General features: G+C 49.2%; 1 protein-coding gene across 6 annotated transcripts in view; it reads right to left on the bottom strand.

Annotated features, from left to right (window-relative positions):
* MAPK4 (mitogen-activated protein kinase 4) overlaps positions 1–14,869 on the bottom strand; it is a 154,580-nt gene that overhangs the window by 7,568 nt on the left and 132,143 nt on the right. For 3 of the 6 annotated variants that reach the window (XM_023647816.2, XM_023647815.2, XM_070275656.1), the window contains exons 3-4: positions 5,613–5,757; positions 3,566–3,727 (exon numbers count right to left, since the gene is read on the bottom strand). In XM_023647816.2, the coding sequence (XP_023503584.2) occupies positions 3,566–3,727; positions 5,613–5,757 (307 nt within the window). The remainder of the gene's footprint in view (positions 1–3,565; positions 3,728–5,612; positions 5,758–14,869) is intronic. The other 3 variants (XM_070275657.1, XM_023647817.2, XM_070275658.1) reach the window with 1 other exon arrangement.

The following is a 14,869-nucleotide window of genomic DNA, read 5'->3' as shown; positions in this document are numbered from 1 at the left end:
AGCCCCCTTTCCTCCTGGCCCACAGCTGGCCTATAGCTCCCAGCCTCCCCTGCAGTTAGGTGTGGCTGGGTGACTGGAGCCAGTGGAACAGGGGGAAGTGACATGTGCAGCCCGCTTCCAGGCTCGACCTATAAAGAATCCTGCAAGAGTGTCTGCTCTCTCTGCCTCTGGCTTCAGCTGGGAGTTGGTGCCCAGGGGGACCTTGGAAGCCATGTGTTGAAGATGGCGGATGGCCTGAGTCCCAGCCATGGCCCTCTGGCTCCCCGACTCTGTCTGGCCTTGAGTAGAGCAGTGACCCACTGCTGGGGGCGGGGAGCCGTGCAGACTTGAGGTTTATCTGCTGCAGCTTTAGCTTTACCTTAACTCATAAACCACGCCCCCCAACTCCTTTTCTCTAGTTCAACCTCCCTAGATGTTTCTAAGGTGCTTCTAGCATATTGAGGCTTCTGTGCAATCTTGTCACCTTCCTGTGGCCTAGTGGATTCCAGACTGGACTCCTCAGAGCCTAGGGGTCCTGGAAAGACTCTCAGGGGCATCTCTGGAGATGGAGAGGCAGGTGGGCAGGGTCCTGAGCCCCTCAACCCTGCTTCACCCCGAGCTCTCCTGTGACCTGTTCCGTATATTAGGTCTCCTCATCGGGTTTGTCACTGGTTCTGTATTTACTTCTTATAGTAGACGGAGATCAGAACTGAGTGCCCCAGTGCAGTCTCAGGGCCTGCTCCCTTGTCCTGCGCCTGTGGCGTCATGGCTGTCTTGGCTGCTGAGGGACCAGTCCACCTGGACCACGTCGTTTGAGCCTCTGAGGGCTTCAGCCAGACACCTGCTTGCCTCTCACCAGGCCCGCGGGGCATCAAATATGCAGTGGGGGAGTGAACCGAGGGTCACCAGCTGGCTCTTCTGGGCAGAGGGGCTTAATGCCCTCTCTCCTGCTGATATTTCATTTCAGTGCCACCTCATTACCCTAAGGCTGGAGGCTGATTGAGGCCACTTTTCAAGGCCAGAGGCCAATCAGAAAATGTTGGTGGCAGCTGGCACATTGGGAGGGTGAAGCAAGCCTGGCGTTAGAGAACATCTGCTCAGCTACAGGATCGAGTCCACACTCACCAGCTGGGCCTCTCGGCCCTTCTCACCTGTCCAGCTTCACGTCCTACAATCAGGTTTGTGACTTGTCCTGTTGATCTGAGCCCTCACCACTCCACTAGGGCAGCTCCTTGTGCCTGTCAGTGCTTGGGGGCTCTCTTCCCCTCTCCAAATGCCTGGAGCTCTCGCTGGCCCCTCAGGATGTGCTCCTTAACCTTCATACTCATCTCTGATGGGCGTTCCCTATCTTCCCAGCTAGACCATCTCTTAGGCCTCTTTGAATTTCCAAACCTAGCACAGTTCTCTAGCCACAGTGGCTGAATAAATGTTGGCTGATGCTGGTGATGACAGTGAGGAGCTTTATCTTCCACCTGGCACTAATTCTGATTTCATCGAGACAAGGCCCACCACTCTCAGAGCCAAGTCACCAAGGGGCTGCTATGTGTGTGGTTGCTTGGGGGAAGGGACATGGGTGACACATCCTTGATCCAGAATTCCTAAGAGTTGAATACGCCTCTTGTCATGGTGGGATTTCTACAGAGGCCTGGGAATCAAAGTAAATATGGATGGGCTGAGTCTTAATTTGTGGTGAATCAAATTACCCCTCTTCCCCTTTAATGATGGGCAAACTGAGGCAGTTTACTGATTGAATGGGGATCATGGCCAAAGACATTGTTAGTCCAAGTTTTTGGTTTCTTGATGGGGAGGAGGGTGGCAGAAACTGCTAGTTGTACCCTATGTCTGTTCTCTTTCACAATAATGGACACAAAGTATCATTGAATAAATATCCACTTCGCAGCTTCCACTGCAGTGAGGTGGGGCCATGTGACTAGGTTCTGGCCAACAGGACGTGAATGGAGGTGAGGTGTACAAATTCTGGCTCACAACCTTAAGGGCAAGGGGAACGCCCCCCTTCCCCACCTTTCTCCAGGGGGTAGGGGCAGCACCCTAAGATGGCAGAATGACAAGATAGAAGGGGCTTGGGCCCCTGGACGACTTTGTAGGGCAGGTCCACCATATTGGCCCTGGACTGTCTGCTTTTGGATTATTATATGAGAGAGAAGTAAACTTCTTTTTTCTTTTTTTTTTTTTTTAGTTTTTTTGTTTGTTTGTTCGTTTTTTTTGAGGAAGATTAGCTCTGAGCTAACATCTGCCACCAAATACTCCTCTTTTTTGCTGAGGAAGACTGGCCCTGAGTGAACATCGTGCTCATCTTCCTCTACTTTATATGTGGGACACCTGCCACAGCATGGCTTGACAAATGGTGTGTTATGTCCACGCCTGGGATCCAAACCAGTAAACTCTGGGCCACCGAAGCAGAATGTGAAAACTTAACTGTTGCACCACCGGGCTGGCCCCTCTTTTTTCTTAAATATGAAATAAATGTTATTTAAGTCATTGTGGATTTGGGTCTCTCTTATAGTTGGCTGAACCTATATCCTACCTAACATGGGGATTTCATAAGGAAGCCTCTGGCAGGTTTGAGGCCCACTCATAACATAATGTCTAAGATAGATGGAGCAACTATCCTATGCCAAGAGCTTTAAAAATACTATTCTAGGGGTTGGCCCCGTGGCCGAGTGGTTAAGTTCACGCACTCTGCTGCAGGCAGCCCAGTGTTTCGTTGGTTTGAATCCTGGGCGCGGACATGGCACTGCTCATCAAACCACGCTGAGGCAGTGTCCCACATGCCACAACTAGAAGGACCCACAACGAAGAATATACAACTATGGACCGGGCCTCTTTGGGGAGAAAAAGGAAAAAATAAAATCTTTAAAAAAAAAATCCTATTCTACTTACTCGTCACAACGACACTATGTGACATATATTATTGCACTCATTTTACAGTCAAGCAAACTGAGATACAGAGAAGTTAAGAAACTTGCCCAAGGCCAAATAGCTAGTCACTGGTGGAACTGGGCATTGAGGCTGGGTCTGGCTTTCAAGCTGATAAAGCTCATGTTCTCTGCACCACACCATGCCTTCCAAGCGCAAAACAGTAAAGGGAGATGAAGGAGGAAGGCAAATGAGGAAGACAAGAAAGAAAAGGAAGAAAATTCAGGGTTGATTTCAATTAGGGTATAATTTGCAACCAGTAAAATGCATAAATCTTAAGTGTTCAGGTCAATGACGTTTTTGAACCCCTGGAACTACCATCACACTGAAGATATCAAATATTTCCGTCACCCCCGGAAGTTTCCTCATGTCTCAGCCAAGCCAACCTCCACGTCAACCTTCCAGAGGGACCACTCTGAGAATATGGAGGACACTGATGACTGCCTCCAGAGTTGCCTGATGGCCGAACCCAAGGCCAGTCATCCTCAGCGTGAAGCAGCTGGGACAAATGCCACTGCCAGGGAGCCTCAGCTTCTGCATCCGGGGACTATGACTGGTCTTTTTGGAAGGAGACCACCTGCCCCCACTCCCCTGAGGTGAAGCCAGAGCGCTGCCTCCAGACGCTGGCCTGGCTGTCAGGCTCAGGTACCTTCGCTGTTCACTTCGGGGAGCAGCTTGCGCAGCGGCCTCTTCACCTCCCAGGTGCTGCTGACGAAGGAAGGCATCACCCTGAGCAGCTCAGCCTTGTCCTCCTCCCGGATCACAGGGATGGTCTCCAGGATAAGCTGCATCTGCTCCAGCTCGTGTGCCCCTGGGGAGGGAACACCAGACGGTCAAGCATGCTGCCCAAGTGGCTGCAGTGTACGGAAGCCCCAAAGTGGCTCCAGGAGCCTGGGAAGCGCAACACAGAATAGTGGGAGCAGCAGTAGGCTGGGAGCCAGGGGCCCTGGGTTCCTGTCTTCACTCTGCCACTAACTTGCTGTGTGACTGTGGGCAGGCTGCTTGCTGTCTTTGAGGCCTGGCTTGGTCACATGTCTCTGCCTCTGGAATGGACCACTCTGACATAGACTGAGTCAGCTAGCGCTAAGGTGATGGGAACAGCCTGGCCCAAGGCTTTCGAAGGCCCCTTCCCATATGCCTCTCTGCCTGTTCTTTACCAGGCTGGGGATGGAAATTATTTTAAGGCTAGGAATGAGCCTTAGTTTTTGATCTCCAATTAGGAGGATTCCAATTAGGAGGAAAAAAATCAGAAATAAGAAATTGGGTTTGGAATGAATCTTGAACACAGTACCTCTGTGCTCCTTTGGGCAGAGGGAGGAAGACAGGCTACGCCAGGTCTGTGGGAGAAGTGTGGCGGGACAGCATGGAGCCAAGCATTCATTCACGCCTTCAGTCACTCATTCATTTATTCATTCAACAAATAATTATTTGTGGAGCACCTTCTCCCTGCCAGGCATCATGGTGGATGCGGGAAATGGACACTGTTCTCATCCCTAAGAGGCTTCAGTCTCTATGTGTCTCGGAAACTAACTCATCAAGGGCCGGCTTGGTGGTGTAGTGGTTAAGTTCACGCACTCCACTACGGGGGCCAGGGGTTTGCCGGTTTAGATCCTGACCTATATACCACTCATCAAGCCACGCTGTGGCGGTATCCCCATAGAAGAATTAGAAGAACTTAGATTAGGATATACAACTATGGACTGGGGCTTTGGAGAGGAAAAAAAAAGAAGAGGAAGATTGGCAACAGATGTTAGCTCAGGGCCAATCGTCCCCACCCAAAAGGAAAGAAGGAAAGAAACGAAGGTAGGAAGGGAGGAGGGACAGAGGGAGGGAGGGAGGGAGGAAGGAAGGGAGGAAGGAATAAACTAACTCATCTTCTACACCCAGGCAATCATTGACCGCTGGGTCAGGCTTTGGCACCACGGGTGTGGCTCAGGTCTGTGTCCTTGCTGCCCTCTCTGACTCCCAGGCTGTTCTGACTTCCACTTTTCCTTCCATTTTCCCTTGAGTAGCTTTCTACTTACCTCTCCTAGGATAAATCCAGCCAAGCCTCTCCCTGTTCCAGCTGCATGGAGGGCCTCCCCTTACTACCGTTCCCCATGGATTCTAGTCTGCCAGAAGCTGGTGGCCTAGGCTGGGGCTCTTCCGTGTCCCCCAAGGATGCCATGTGTGGCACTAAGCATATGTGAGTGCTGTGCACGCTGCCCCAGCAAGTGCCTACAGCAGCAGGGTCTGCTCTGACGGGAGAGGAGGAGAGGCCTGAGACTGGAGAGGCCTCTGCGCAAGCTGCTCCCCGAAGGTCCCTTTGGCCTCTCCCTGCATTGGGCTCATGGAGGGTCAGTTCAGGGACCCCCTGGGTCCCCTCTCCAAATGAGCACTCCAGACCAACCATTCACAGTGGCAGGGAGCGAGAAGGAAGGGGCTGAAAACGTAGGGTGGGTGTTTTCAGAGGTTAATCTCAAAGTGTTGGAATGCAAGTGATTACTTGATTTTGAAAGTTCTGTGCTCAAAAGGCTCTTTTCAGCCTCTCTAGTATTTTGTCTGAAATGAGAATAGGCAGTGCCATAAAAGCCACAGGGGTAATTTCAAAGAGAAAGGCTAGTATATTTTGGGATTAGCATGTTTTTTGCAGTCAGTTCTCCCTTTTTATAGAAGGACACCAGAGGAGAAGGGAGGTGGCACCGTCAGCAACTTACCTGCAAAGAGCATTCTCCCCGTGAGCATCTCGGCCAGGATGCAGCCGGCGGCCCACATGTCGATGGCTTTGGTGTAGTTGTTGGGGGAGAGGAGCAGGCGAGGTGAGCGGTACCACTTCGTTACCAACCCTTCTGACAGATGACCCTGGAAGATGAAATCCCCGGTTCCAAAGATCAGCCCTTTGCAGGTACCCTCCCTCCCATGCATCTTCTCGTTTCCCTTCACACGGAGACAGGACGCCTTTCACGATCCCCTTCAGCCTCTGTCCTTGCCTGGAAGAAGCATTAGGGAACAGAGGTCTGGTTTGTGGGGCTCAAAGTTTTGGTGGGGGAATCTATGAGGCCCTGGAGTTCTCCTCTGGATCCAGGATACCAATATTCTAAAAGGATGATTTCCCATCCCAACTTGATGTGACCATGCAGAACAAATCTGCCCTCATCGACAAGTAAGATGGATAAATAGGAGCCACACTCAAGTTTATTACCACCATCAACAGAGTAATGATGAGACACTGGAATTTCACTTATCCGGTGGCTGAATCTCAGAAATAGCCATACATTTGACATCAAGCCAGTTGCTTTGGTGCTGATGATTAGAATTAATGCTGCTACAATGCCAGACATCAAGCTCCTGGCGAGAACAGACAAGGCCAGCTTCAAAATGGGTGTAGGTGAAGGGTGTTATGGAAGCACCTCAGAATGACACAGTGGACACAGCTTTGGTCGGCTCAGAGGATTCTGGCATTCTACAGAGGGTCTTTTTGGAGGACAGATGTTCTAGCTGATTTCAGCCACTGCTCAATGACTTGGTCTGGATGGACTCCCTTACTATGGGATAGCGTGATGACACAGGTGTTTTAGCACAGATAGGAAGTTTAGCCAGGCAATTTGGAAATTGTTCTCTACGCAATTCAGAAATCTGGCCCAACAGTGAAACCTGGGAAATGTCCATTTGGGTTACCTGGAACAGTCTCTCTAAAGTGAGAAAACACCCGTGTTGAGTCAAGGTGAGACAGTTCAGACCAAGGGGATCCCATGCAAGATTCTAGGGATGGTCTTGTTATTTGCTGATGCAATTCCTGTTAGCATCCGAATTCTCCTTTGTACTAATGTAAAAAATATCACAGACCCAAGCTGAGACACGAAAAGTTAGGAAGCCTAAGGACCCAGGGGTTTTTGATCGATTAATCTGAAATCTCTTTATTTGTTGAGCAAAAATTTATGAAGTGTTTAAAACCTTCTGAGAGCCCCACAACTATGACAGCAGGTTCTCTTCTCTGGGACACATATTTCTTCAGAGTAGGCCCTCAAACGGGTGAAGGAAGGAGGAAAAGAGGAAAAAACTCCTTAGCTGGAAATGACTACACATACCCATTGCCTGGCCTCAATGCTCCAACCAAAATGAACTCCTTACAGTTTTCTAAATGTGCCCCTCTTTCTCTCTGGGCATCTGCCTGTGTCCATTCCATGGACGGATGTCCTCACGCCCACACACTACCTGACTGACCCACACTCAGGCTGGCTTCTTCTCAAAAGCTTCCCAACTCTGGCATGAGGCTGATGCCCCTCCCAGGGGCTCCATGGTCCCTGTTTTCTTACTGTTTCTTTACTTCTCTGCAGTCCCCCACTGCCTAGGACCACTAGACTATACCCCCTCATGGGCGGCAGCTGTATCTTGTTCCACAGCCATTTCTGATTTGCCAAGTCTCAAGTCTGCCTCCTAGGAAGTGTTCAGTTAACACTGTCGAGTGAATGAATGAATGAATGTGTAAGGAAGGTCTCCTGTGGTCTGAACTTCCTTCAAAATGAGGCATCTTCTATGGGCTGGCCCCATGGCCCAGTGGTTAAAGTTCTGCACACTCCACTTTGGCGGCCCCGGGTTCATGAGTTTGGATCCTGGGTGTGGATCTACTCATCAGCCACACTGTGGAGGCATCCCACATACAAAGTAGAGGAAGATTGGTTTAGATGTTAGCTCAGGGCTACTCTTCCTCAGCAAAAAAAGAGGAGGATTGGCAATAGATGTTAGCTCAGGATGAATCTTCCTGACAAAAAAAAAAAAAAAGAGGCATCTTCTGCAGGGACCACTGACATCCTCTTCTTTGACATACTTGACTTTATGGAGAGTTCCAATTCCCACTTTCAAAGGCAGGTGAGGAATTTACAAAAGTTAACAGCCACTTATGCCTTGCCTTGTTCCAAAAAGGATTGGCAAGTATAAGTAACTTTTTTAAAGTCAGTTTTGTTAAGGTATAATTTACATACAGTAAAATTCACCCTTTTTAGTGTACAGATCTATGAGTTTTGACAAAAATATAGAATCAGCTAACCACCATCACAATCAAGGTATATAACAATTCCATCATCTCAACAATTCCCTTGTGCCTCCTTCTGGTCACCCCTCCACCCCCTGCCCCCCAGCAACCACTGTTTTCTGTCCCTTTAGTTTTGCCTGGTACAGAATGTCATAGAAATGGAATCACAGTATGTAGCCTTCTGAGTCTAAATTCCTCCACTTAGCATAATGCATCCAGACTCATCCATGTTGTTGCATGTACAGTAGTTTGTTAGGAGTTGAAGTTTGATTCCAAAAATTAAAGGGACAAGCCAAACTGTCTGTAGAGTTCACTTCTGGGTGGGGGGGGGGGGGTTATAAATAAAGAATGGTCTGATCTTATTTTCCAGTTGGAGGCTGAGACTGTCAGAGGAAGACTAAAGCAGAGTATCCAGAGGGAAGGTGACATAAGGGGAGTTTTCTCTGAAATATAGATGAGCAGTCTTTGATGGAATGGAATTCCCTATAACTGACACTTGTCTGTCTGCAGCATCTAGGACTAAAGTGGGGACGCAGGGGGCTTCCTTCTGAAACACCTGCCCTGAAAGTAAAAGAAAGATGTTCTCATGGGCAAGGCTACCTCTGGAATTATGGGCGAGGCCATGAGAGCAGCTGGGAAAGTTCACGCTGGCTTTTCTTTACCTTTGAATGAAAACCAAGAACCTGCTGGATTTTTGTTAACCACTAGCAGCTCCCCTGTGGTTACTCATCCCTCGAGCTCTTTCAAAAACATAGAGGATTTAGTGACGTGTTTCAGAAGCCATGGGGCAGAGGAGAATTTGGGAAGATGTGGTGTCTTCTGCCAGGCTCTGCAGCAAGAGGAGCCCTGAGGAAGGAGGGTTGGGAACAAATGGGAGGCTCCATTCCTGGGTCTGTGGGGTGGGGAGGCCAGGAGTCCTGCCCTCAGCTGAGATAAGCCCTGGGTGTCTGAGCGGGAGAGGCTCTGGGGCTCACAACACAGTACTGGTGATCTGCATTCAAGAGAGGAGTTTCAGTTGAGTGGATGGAGTGAAAGTCAGAATTTTCTAGAATAATAAAAAAAATCTTTAAGGAATACACAGGAGTCAAGTCTTCATTTTATCAGAAGGGCACATAAATCGGCAAGTGTATTGGCTCAACAGAAACCCTTAAATGGCTTTCCTGCCCGAGCCTGCAGTGTGAGCATAGTTTCAGCTCCATTTGCATATAGAGGAACCTGTCCTCAGTGGTCAGACCCGGTCTCCCTGGGGGGCTCGCCCATCGGCAGGCTGACAGAGGAGGGAATGGGTGGGATGGCAGGCACATGCATGGCGCAATGTCATGTGAGCTGTAAGGCATCACTGCTCTGAGGAGACAGGATGCCTGCAATTCTCCGTGGCCACCTCTCAGCATGCAAGTGAGACTGGAATTGCCCTTTCCCCAGTGTCCCTTCCTCCTGCCATCCTGTCCCTTGGTGTTCCAGGTAAGAAGCCAACTCTGGAGGCCCCACTGGAAGGCAGCTGGACACGGTTTCCTGTCGAGACCCTGTCACTGGGGCCTTTAGGTCTTCTTCAGTGATTGCTCCAACCAGCCCATTTTGCTGTCCTTTTAGAGTCACGTAGAGCCAAGGGGAGGCTTTGACTCTGAAAGCTTCAGAGGTGTTTGGGAAATAATCTAGCAGCAGCTGCCCTGGGAAGAGGGTAATTAGGGGCCCCAACTGATCCAGAGGGAAGGCATTATTAAAGCTCTGAGCATTCTCTTTGCAGAGGGAGCAGGGAAGTGTGGACTCAGTCCCAGCTGCCTGCCAGGGAATTCAGAACTGCCTCCCTCAAACTCAACCTGGAGGGGTGGGCACCCATGTGCTCCTCTGGCGAGCCAGCACTGAGTGGGCTCCAGTTCTGTTCTGGTTGCCTTCACTATGCCTCCACTTGCCCTGAGCCTGATCTCTTGGGTCTGGGAGTCTGAAGGCTGGAAGAGAAGGTATGATCCAATAAGCCATCTACTCTTTAATGATAACATGCCTGCTGGCCCCTCCCAGGATTAGGGTGAATTTAAATGTGAACAACATTCTCCCAAAAATAAAAGCCCAGTCAACTGTAGCTCTATGCGTGTGGTGGGGGGGATTACAGGGTTGTTTCACCCTTCATACTGAATGGATGCTTCCAGGCCTGGATGGTGTGGGGCTCTGACAGTCTCACCTTCCCAAGCAGAAGTCTCTAGCATATGTCCTGGGAGCCCAGCATGTGTCATCCTGTCACCAGCCATACACTCTGACCTATTTCTCTTGTTTTGCTGAGAAGTAGACGTGCGTCCTTGAGGTTGTCAGTTTCAGGTATGTTCCAGGAAGATCTAAACACCAACCACCTTAAACTGGACCAAAACCCCACTGCCAGAGTGATGGCTGTGCACATGGGCAGAGAAGTGTACAAGAGTAACCTTTGCTTCATTAACATAGTAAAATCCCTGCCCGGGGGGAGCTATACCACAGTTTTAGGCACAAGTAGGTGTGAACAGCAACTGTGCCTGCACCAGCTTTGCCCTGCCTCCACAGGCCATGACAGAACTCTCCTTTTGAATATTCATTTCCCACCCAAACTCCCCTTTTGAATATTCATTCCCTACCTCAAATAAAAGGCACCTGCTTCCCCTTGCTCAGGGAGCCACAACTTTGTGAAATATTCCCTGTAGGCTCCTTATTTGCTGCAAATAAAATTTTACTTTGTGTGACAACTACTTCTGGTGAAGACTTTGATTTTAACTCACCAAGAAGCAGACCCACACTGGTCCAGTAAAAATCCCTGTGTGGCAGAAACGAAGATGATTAAGATCATCCCTGTCTTCAAAGAGTGTATACTGTGGTTAAAGAGACGAGATGTTCAATATGAAAAGACAACTGGAAAGACCAGGAAATGATCACAGGCACCATTTATGTAGGACTTGCTCTGTGCTGGGCTCTGTGTTTGCATTTTACATGAGTCCATTCAGCAATCCTTCCATCAGCCTCTTGATGCAGGCTTTTCATGGGGTAGTAACATAACTCATCCAACGTCATATGACTAGGAAGTGGTCCAAGGTATCTGGCTCCAGAGCCCATACTCTAACCTGTATGCTGCTGGACCTTCACCACTGTGCATACGCATGAGAGTCTATGGAGGCAGGGAAAATCATGCTCAGAGTGCAGAGGGGTGATATTTTGTCCTAAGAAGGGTCAGTGAAGGCTTCATGGGGGTGAGGTGTGAGTTGGTCTTGATGGATGGGGACATCTTAGATAGTTGTGCTGGGGAACATTGGAGTTGGTGATAAGAGCCAGCGTAGGTAAAGCTGAGGGAAGTGAGAAGACCAAGAATATTTTCAGGGGACAGAGAGACATTTGGACATTTGGACAAACGGGACATGGTTGGGGGGTGCTGAGGAGAATGACCTTTGTTCTGTAAGTCAGCAGTCCCTGCATGAGAATCAGGAGAAGTGCTTGCAAGACATGCAGATTGCCCAAAGCTACTGAATTACAGTCCTCAGATCTCCACCTTGAATGAACTCCCCAGGGAACCCTTATGCCCCCTCCCAGTTTGAGAACCCCAGGAAGGACAAAGGGAGTCGTGGAGGGTTGCAGAGCGGGGAAGGAGGCATAGTGGAGTTTCAGTGTAGGCTGTGGAAGGGCCACATGCCTCTCTGCTTTTCTGGTTAGCCCCGGGCAGGCTTGCCCTGTGGTAGGGCCCCTGCTGATTCTTACTAGTGGGTGGTGTGCTCGCGGAGCAAGGCGGCTGCAGGCTCTGCACTCTGTCACTCACAGCCTGAGAGGTTTGCAAGCCAGGCTGGCAGCAAAGATGCTGCTGTCTGGATAGCAGGGGATTAATGGGCTCAGGAGGCCCCTGGGCACCATGCTTCCTTGGAAGGGGGCAGGAATGCACATATTCGCTCCTGTCTGATCTAGAAGAACCTGGGTCAAGGGAAAAAGAAATCAGGCTATGGGAAGTAAAACTTTTAGCCTTAGGGGGGTCAGTGGGGGCTGTTGCATGGATGCTGTGATTCCTGTAGAGGCGCAGGTTCCCAGGAGACCTCCTGGTGGATGTGCTGTGGAAATCAAAGGCATGTTACACAAAGAATGGGAAAGATGGGCACTGTCAGCCTGGAGAGCATGGGGTGGGGCACAAAAGCTGCCTTTAGACATCATTTGCAAAGGCTGTCACATGGACGAGGAGTGAAGCTTGTTCTTTGAGGCTCTGGGGACAAATGAGAGGCAAAGTGTGAGACGGAAATCTATGCAATTTGATAATAATACCTACATTTACTGAGCTCCTCTAACTGCTCTAACTGCTTTATGTGGATTAACTCATTTCATCCTCACAACAACCCCATGAGGTAGGAACTCTCCTTATAGTCATTTTACAGTGAGGAAACAGAGGCACAGGGAAGGTAAGCAACCTATTCACAGTCACACAGGCTGTAAGTGGCACAGCCAGGATTCAACCCCAGGCTGTGTGGATGTAGCACCTTTGACCCGAATCTGCCTTTCACATAAGAGAGCCCTCTAAAGCCATCAGAGCTGTGCAAGGAGGGACTGGGCTCCTAGACAGGCAGAGGCGTCCAAGCACAGAATGGACAACCTCGTGGAGAGGCTCGCTAGCACCCACTCTCCTGGTGGATGCTCCGGAGCACAGCTTCTCAGACGTTGGTGTACATTCGAATACTTGGGGACCTGGACGGATGAAATGCTGATTACACTTATCAGATGAATAAGGCGATGCCAACGCTGCAGGTCAGAGGACCTCACTTGGACCAGAAGGCCCTAGATGGTCTTTAATATCCTGCCTGCCCTGAGGATTTATGATCCGCCTTGCTCACAGGCCAGGGAGTTTTTTCCCACCGAGCAGCAGACTGACCTATAATAGGGGTTAATTCTTCATATTACAGACACTCATCAAAAGATCATTTAGAAAAACAATACCCTCCCAGAGGCCCAGTTTAAACAGAAATATATGGCCTTCCTCTCCACAGTCTTCTTCCTCGGAAGGTATAATTCTTATTTATGCCACTGTCCATATCAGGCATGGTAGAAGTCTTTTTAAAAAGAAAGGACAACACAGCCAAATAGCCTTTCTTATTGCTGACTCCAAACTCATTCTATTAAGCTCATTTCCATGAAAATATGCAGCAGGGGATCTCTTAAGCTGAGGGAAGGAAAACACACTCTTCAAAGCCCAGCGTACAAGTCATTGGTAAGTCATCTGGCACATTCCGTTTATGCAGCTGAAATACACATGGGTGAAGAAATGGTGCAGTCAAATGAGCTGCACTGGGTTTTCATTAGATGTCCTACATGCTGCTTTGCTGCCCTCCTTTCTCAGGGCTGCCCCTTCCCCACTCCATGCTCTGGGGGACCCGTGCAGTGAAATTCACCATCTCTTCTCAGGTTTCCATGGTAATCAACCAAAGCCCAGTTCAGTTCCCATAGGTGCACAGCCCCCATGCGGTCACTTCTCTTTATTTTTTTAAAATTATGATAGAATTGCTTTTTGAAAAATAACTTATCTTTAATTGTGGCAAAATATACATAAAATTCATCGTCGTAACTGTTTTTAAGTGTAAAGTTCAGTGGCATTAAGTACATTCACACTGTTGTGCAACCATCACCACCCTCCATCCCCAGACTCTACACCTTGCAAACCTGAGTCTGTCCCCATTAAACAATGACTCCCCATCCCTTTCGCCCCCAGCCCCTGGCAACCACCCTTCTGTTTTCCGTCTCTATGAATTTGGCTACTCTAGGTACCTCATCTAAGTGGAATTGCACAGTATTTGTCCTTTTGTGACTGGCTTATCTCACTCAGCATAATGGACTTGCCCTTACTTTTAAAGATTTTATTTTCCCTTTTTCTCCCCAAGGCCCCCCCGGTACATAGTTGTATATTCTCAGTTGTGGGTACTTCTAGTTGTGGCCTGTGGGACGCCACCTCAGCACGGCTTGATGAGCAGTGCCATGTCCGCACCCAGGATCTGAACCAGCGAAACCCTGGGCCACTGAAGTGGAGGGCGTGAACTTAACCACTCGGCCACAGGGCTGGCTGCCCCCCTACCCACCTGTTTTTAAACAGCAGGAAATTGGGAGCAATGCAGTTGGGCTTCTTTTTGAAAAGCACTTTCTTGAAATGCGGTTGTCTTCTAATTCAACTAGAGCTCACCATCACAGATAAAAGCTTTGGACATTATCCTCATGGGGTCCAAATCACGAACTCTAAATTTTGTTACAGTTCAAAGATGTGACAAAATGTTTTGTTTGTTTGGAGATGCACCAGGATCATCAGCTCTAACACCACCATTCTCACCACCACCAGCTGCTGGGCTGCTTAGAGAGCTGGGTGGAGGGGAGGCTTTGTTCAGCTGCTTCAGACTCAGTTTCCCCAACTGCTGGTCTCCCAAGCTTTCCTCTGTTGGGCGCTAGAGTCCTGGGATGGTGCATCACAATCAACAGCGATCTTTAAGTGAGGGGCCCTGCTGGGCCAAAGTGATTAATTTTTAATGGGTCAGTCTGTTAGCAAATGGCTCCTTTTCGGAGGATGCATTAACTGCCAGGCCATAATTAGACCTTTGTCTCGCTGACTGTCACGGGGAAATCTGGTGGCTCCTGGAGCCCCAGCTCTCAAACCTGCTCCATGTTAGCACCTGGAGAACTTAAGAAAATTCAGATGCTCAGGCCACCCGCCATAACACCTACAGCAGAATCTCTGGGCGTAAGATTTAAAACTCTCCAGGTGATTCCAGTGTGCAGCCATGTACGAGAACCAGTGTCCTAGAGATCTTTGGTTCATCTGCTTTGGAAAAGTAAGCAATATTTTCACTGTTCCTCAATTAGCGCAGGCTTCTATTTCTAGCTCCACTCTAATGAGATGAATCCTTGAGTAAGCACAGAGGTCTTCTCCAGACAGCTGACAGGAGTAAAAATTTACTGAAAAAGAAACAAAATAAC

The sequence above is a fragment of the Equus caballus genome, chromosome 8 (assembly GCF_041296265.1).
Source record: "Equus caballus isolate H_3958 breed thoroughbred chromosome 8, TB-T2T, whole genome shotgun sequence".
NCBI lineage: Eukaryota > Metazoa > Chordata > Mammalia > Perissodactyla > Equidae > Equus > Equus caballus.
This window is presented reverse-complemented; position numbering and strand designations above follow the sequence as displayed.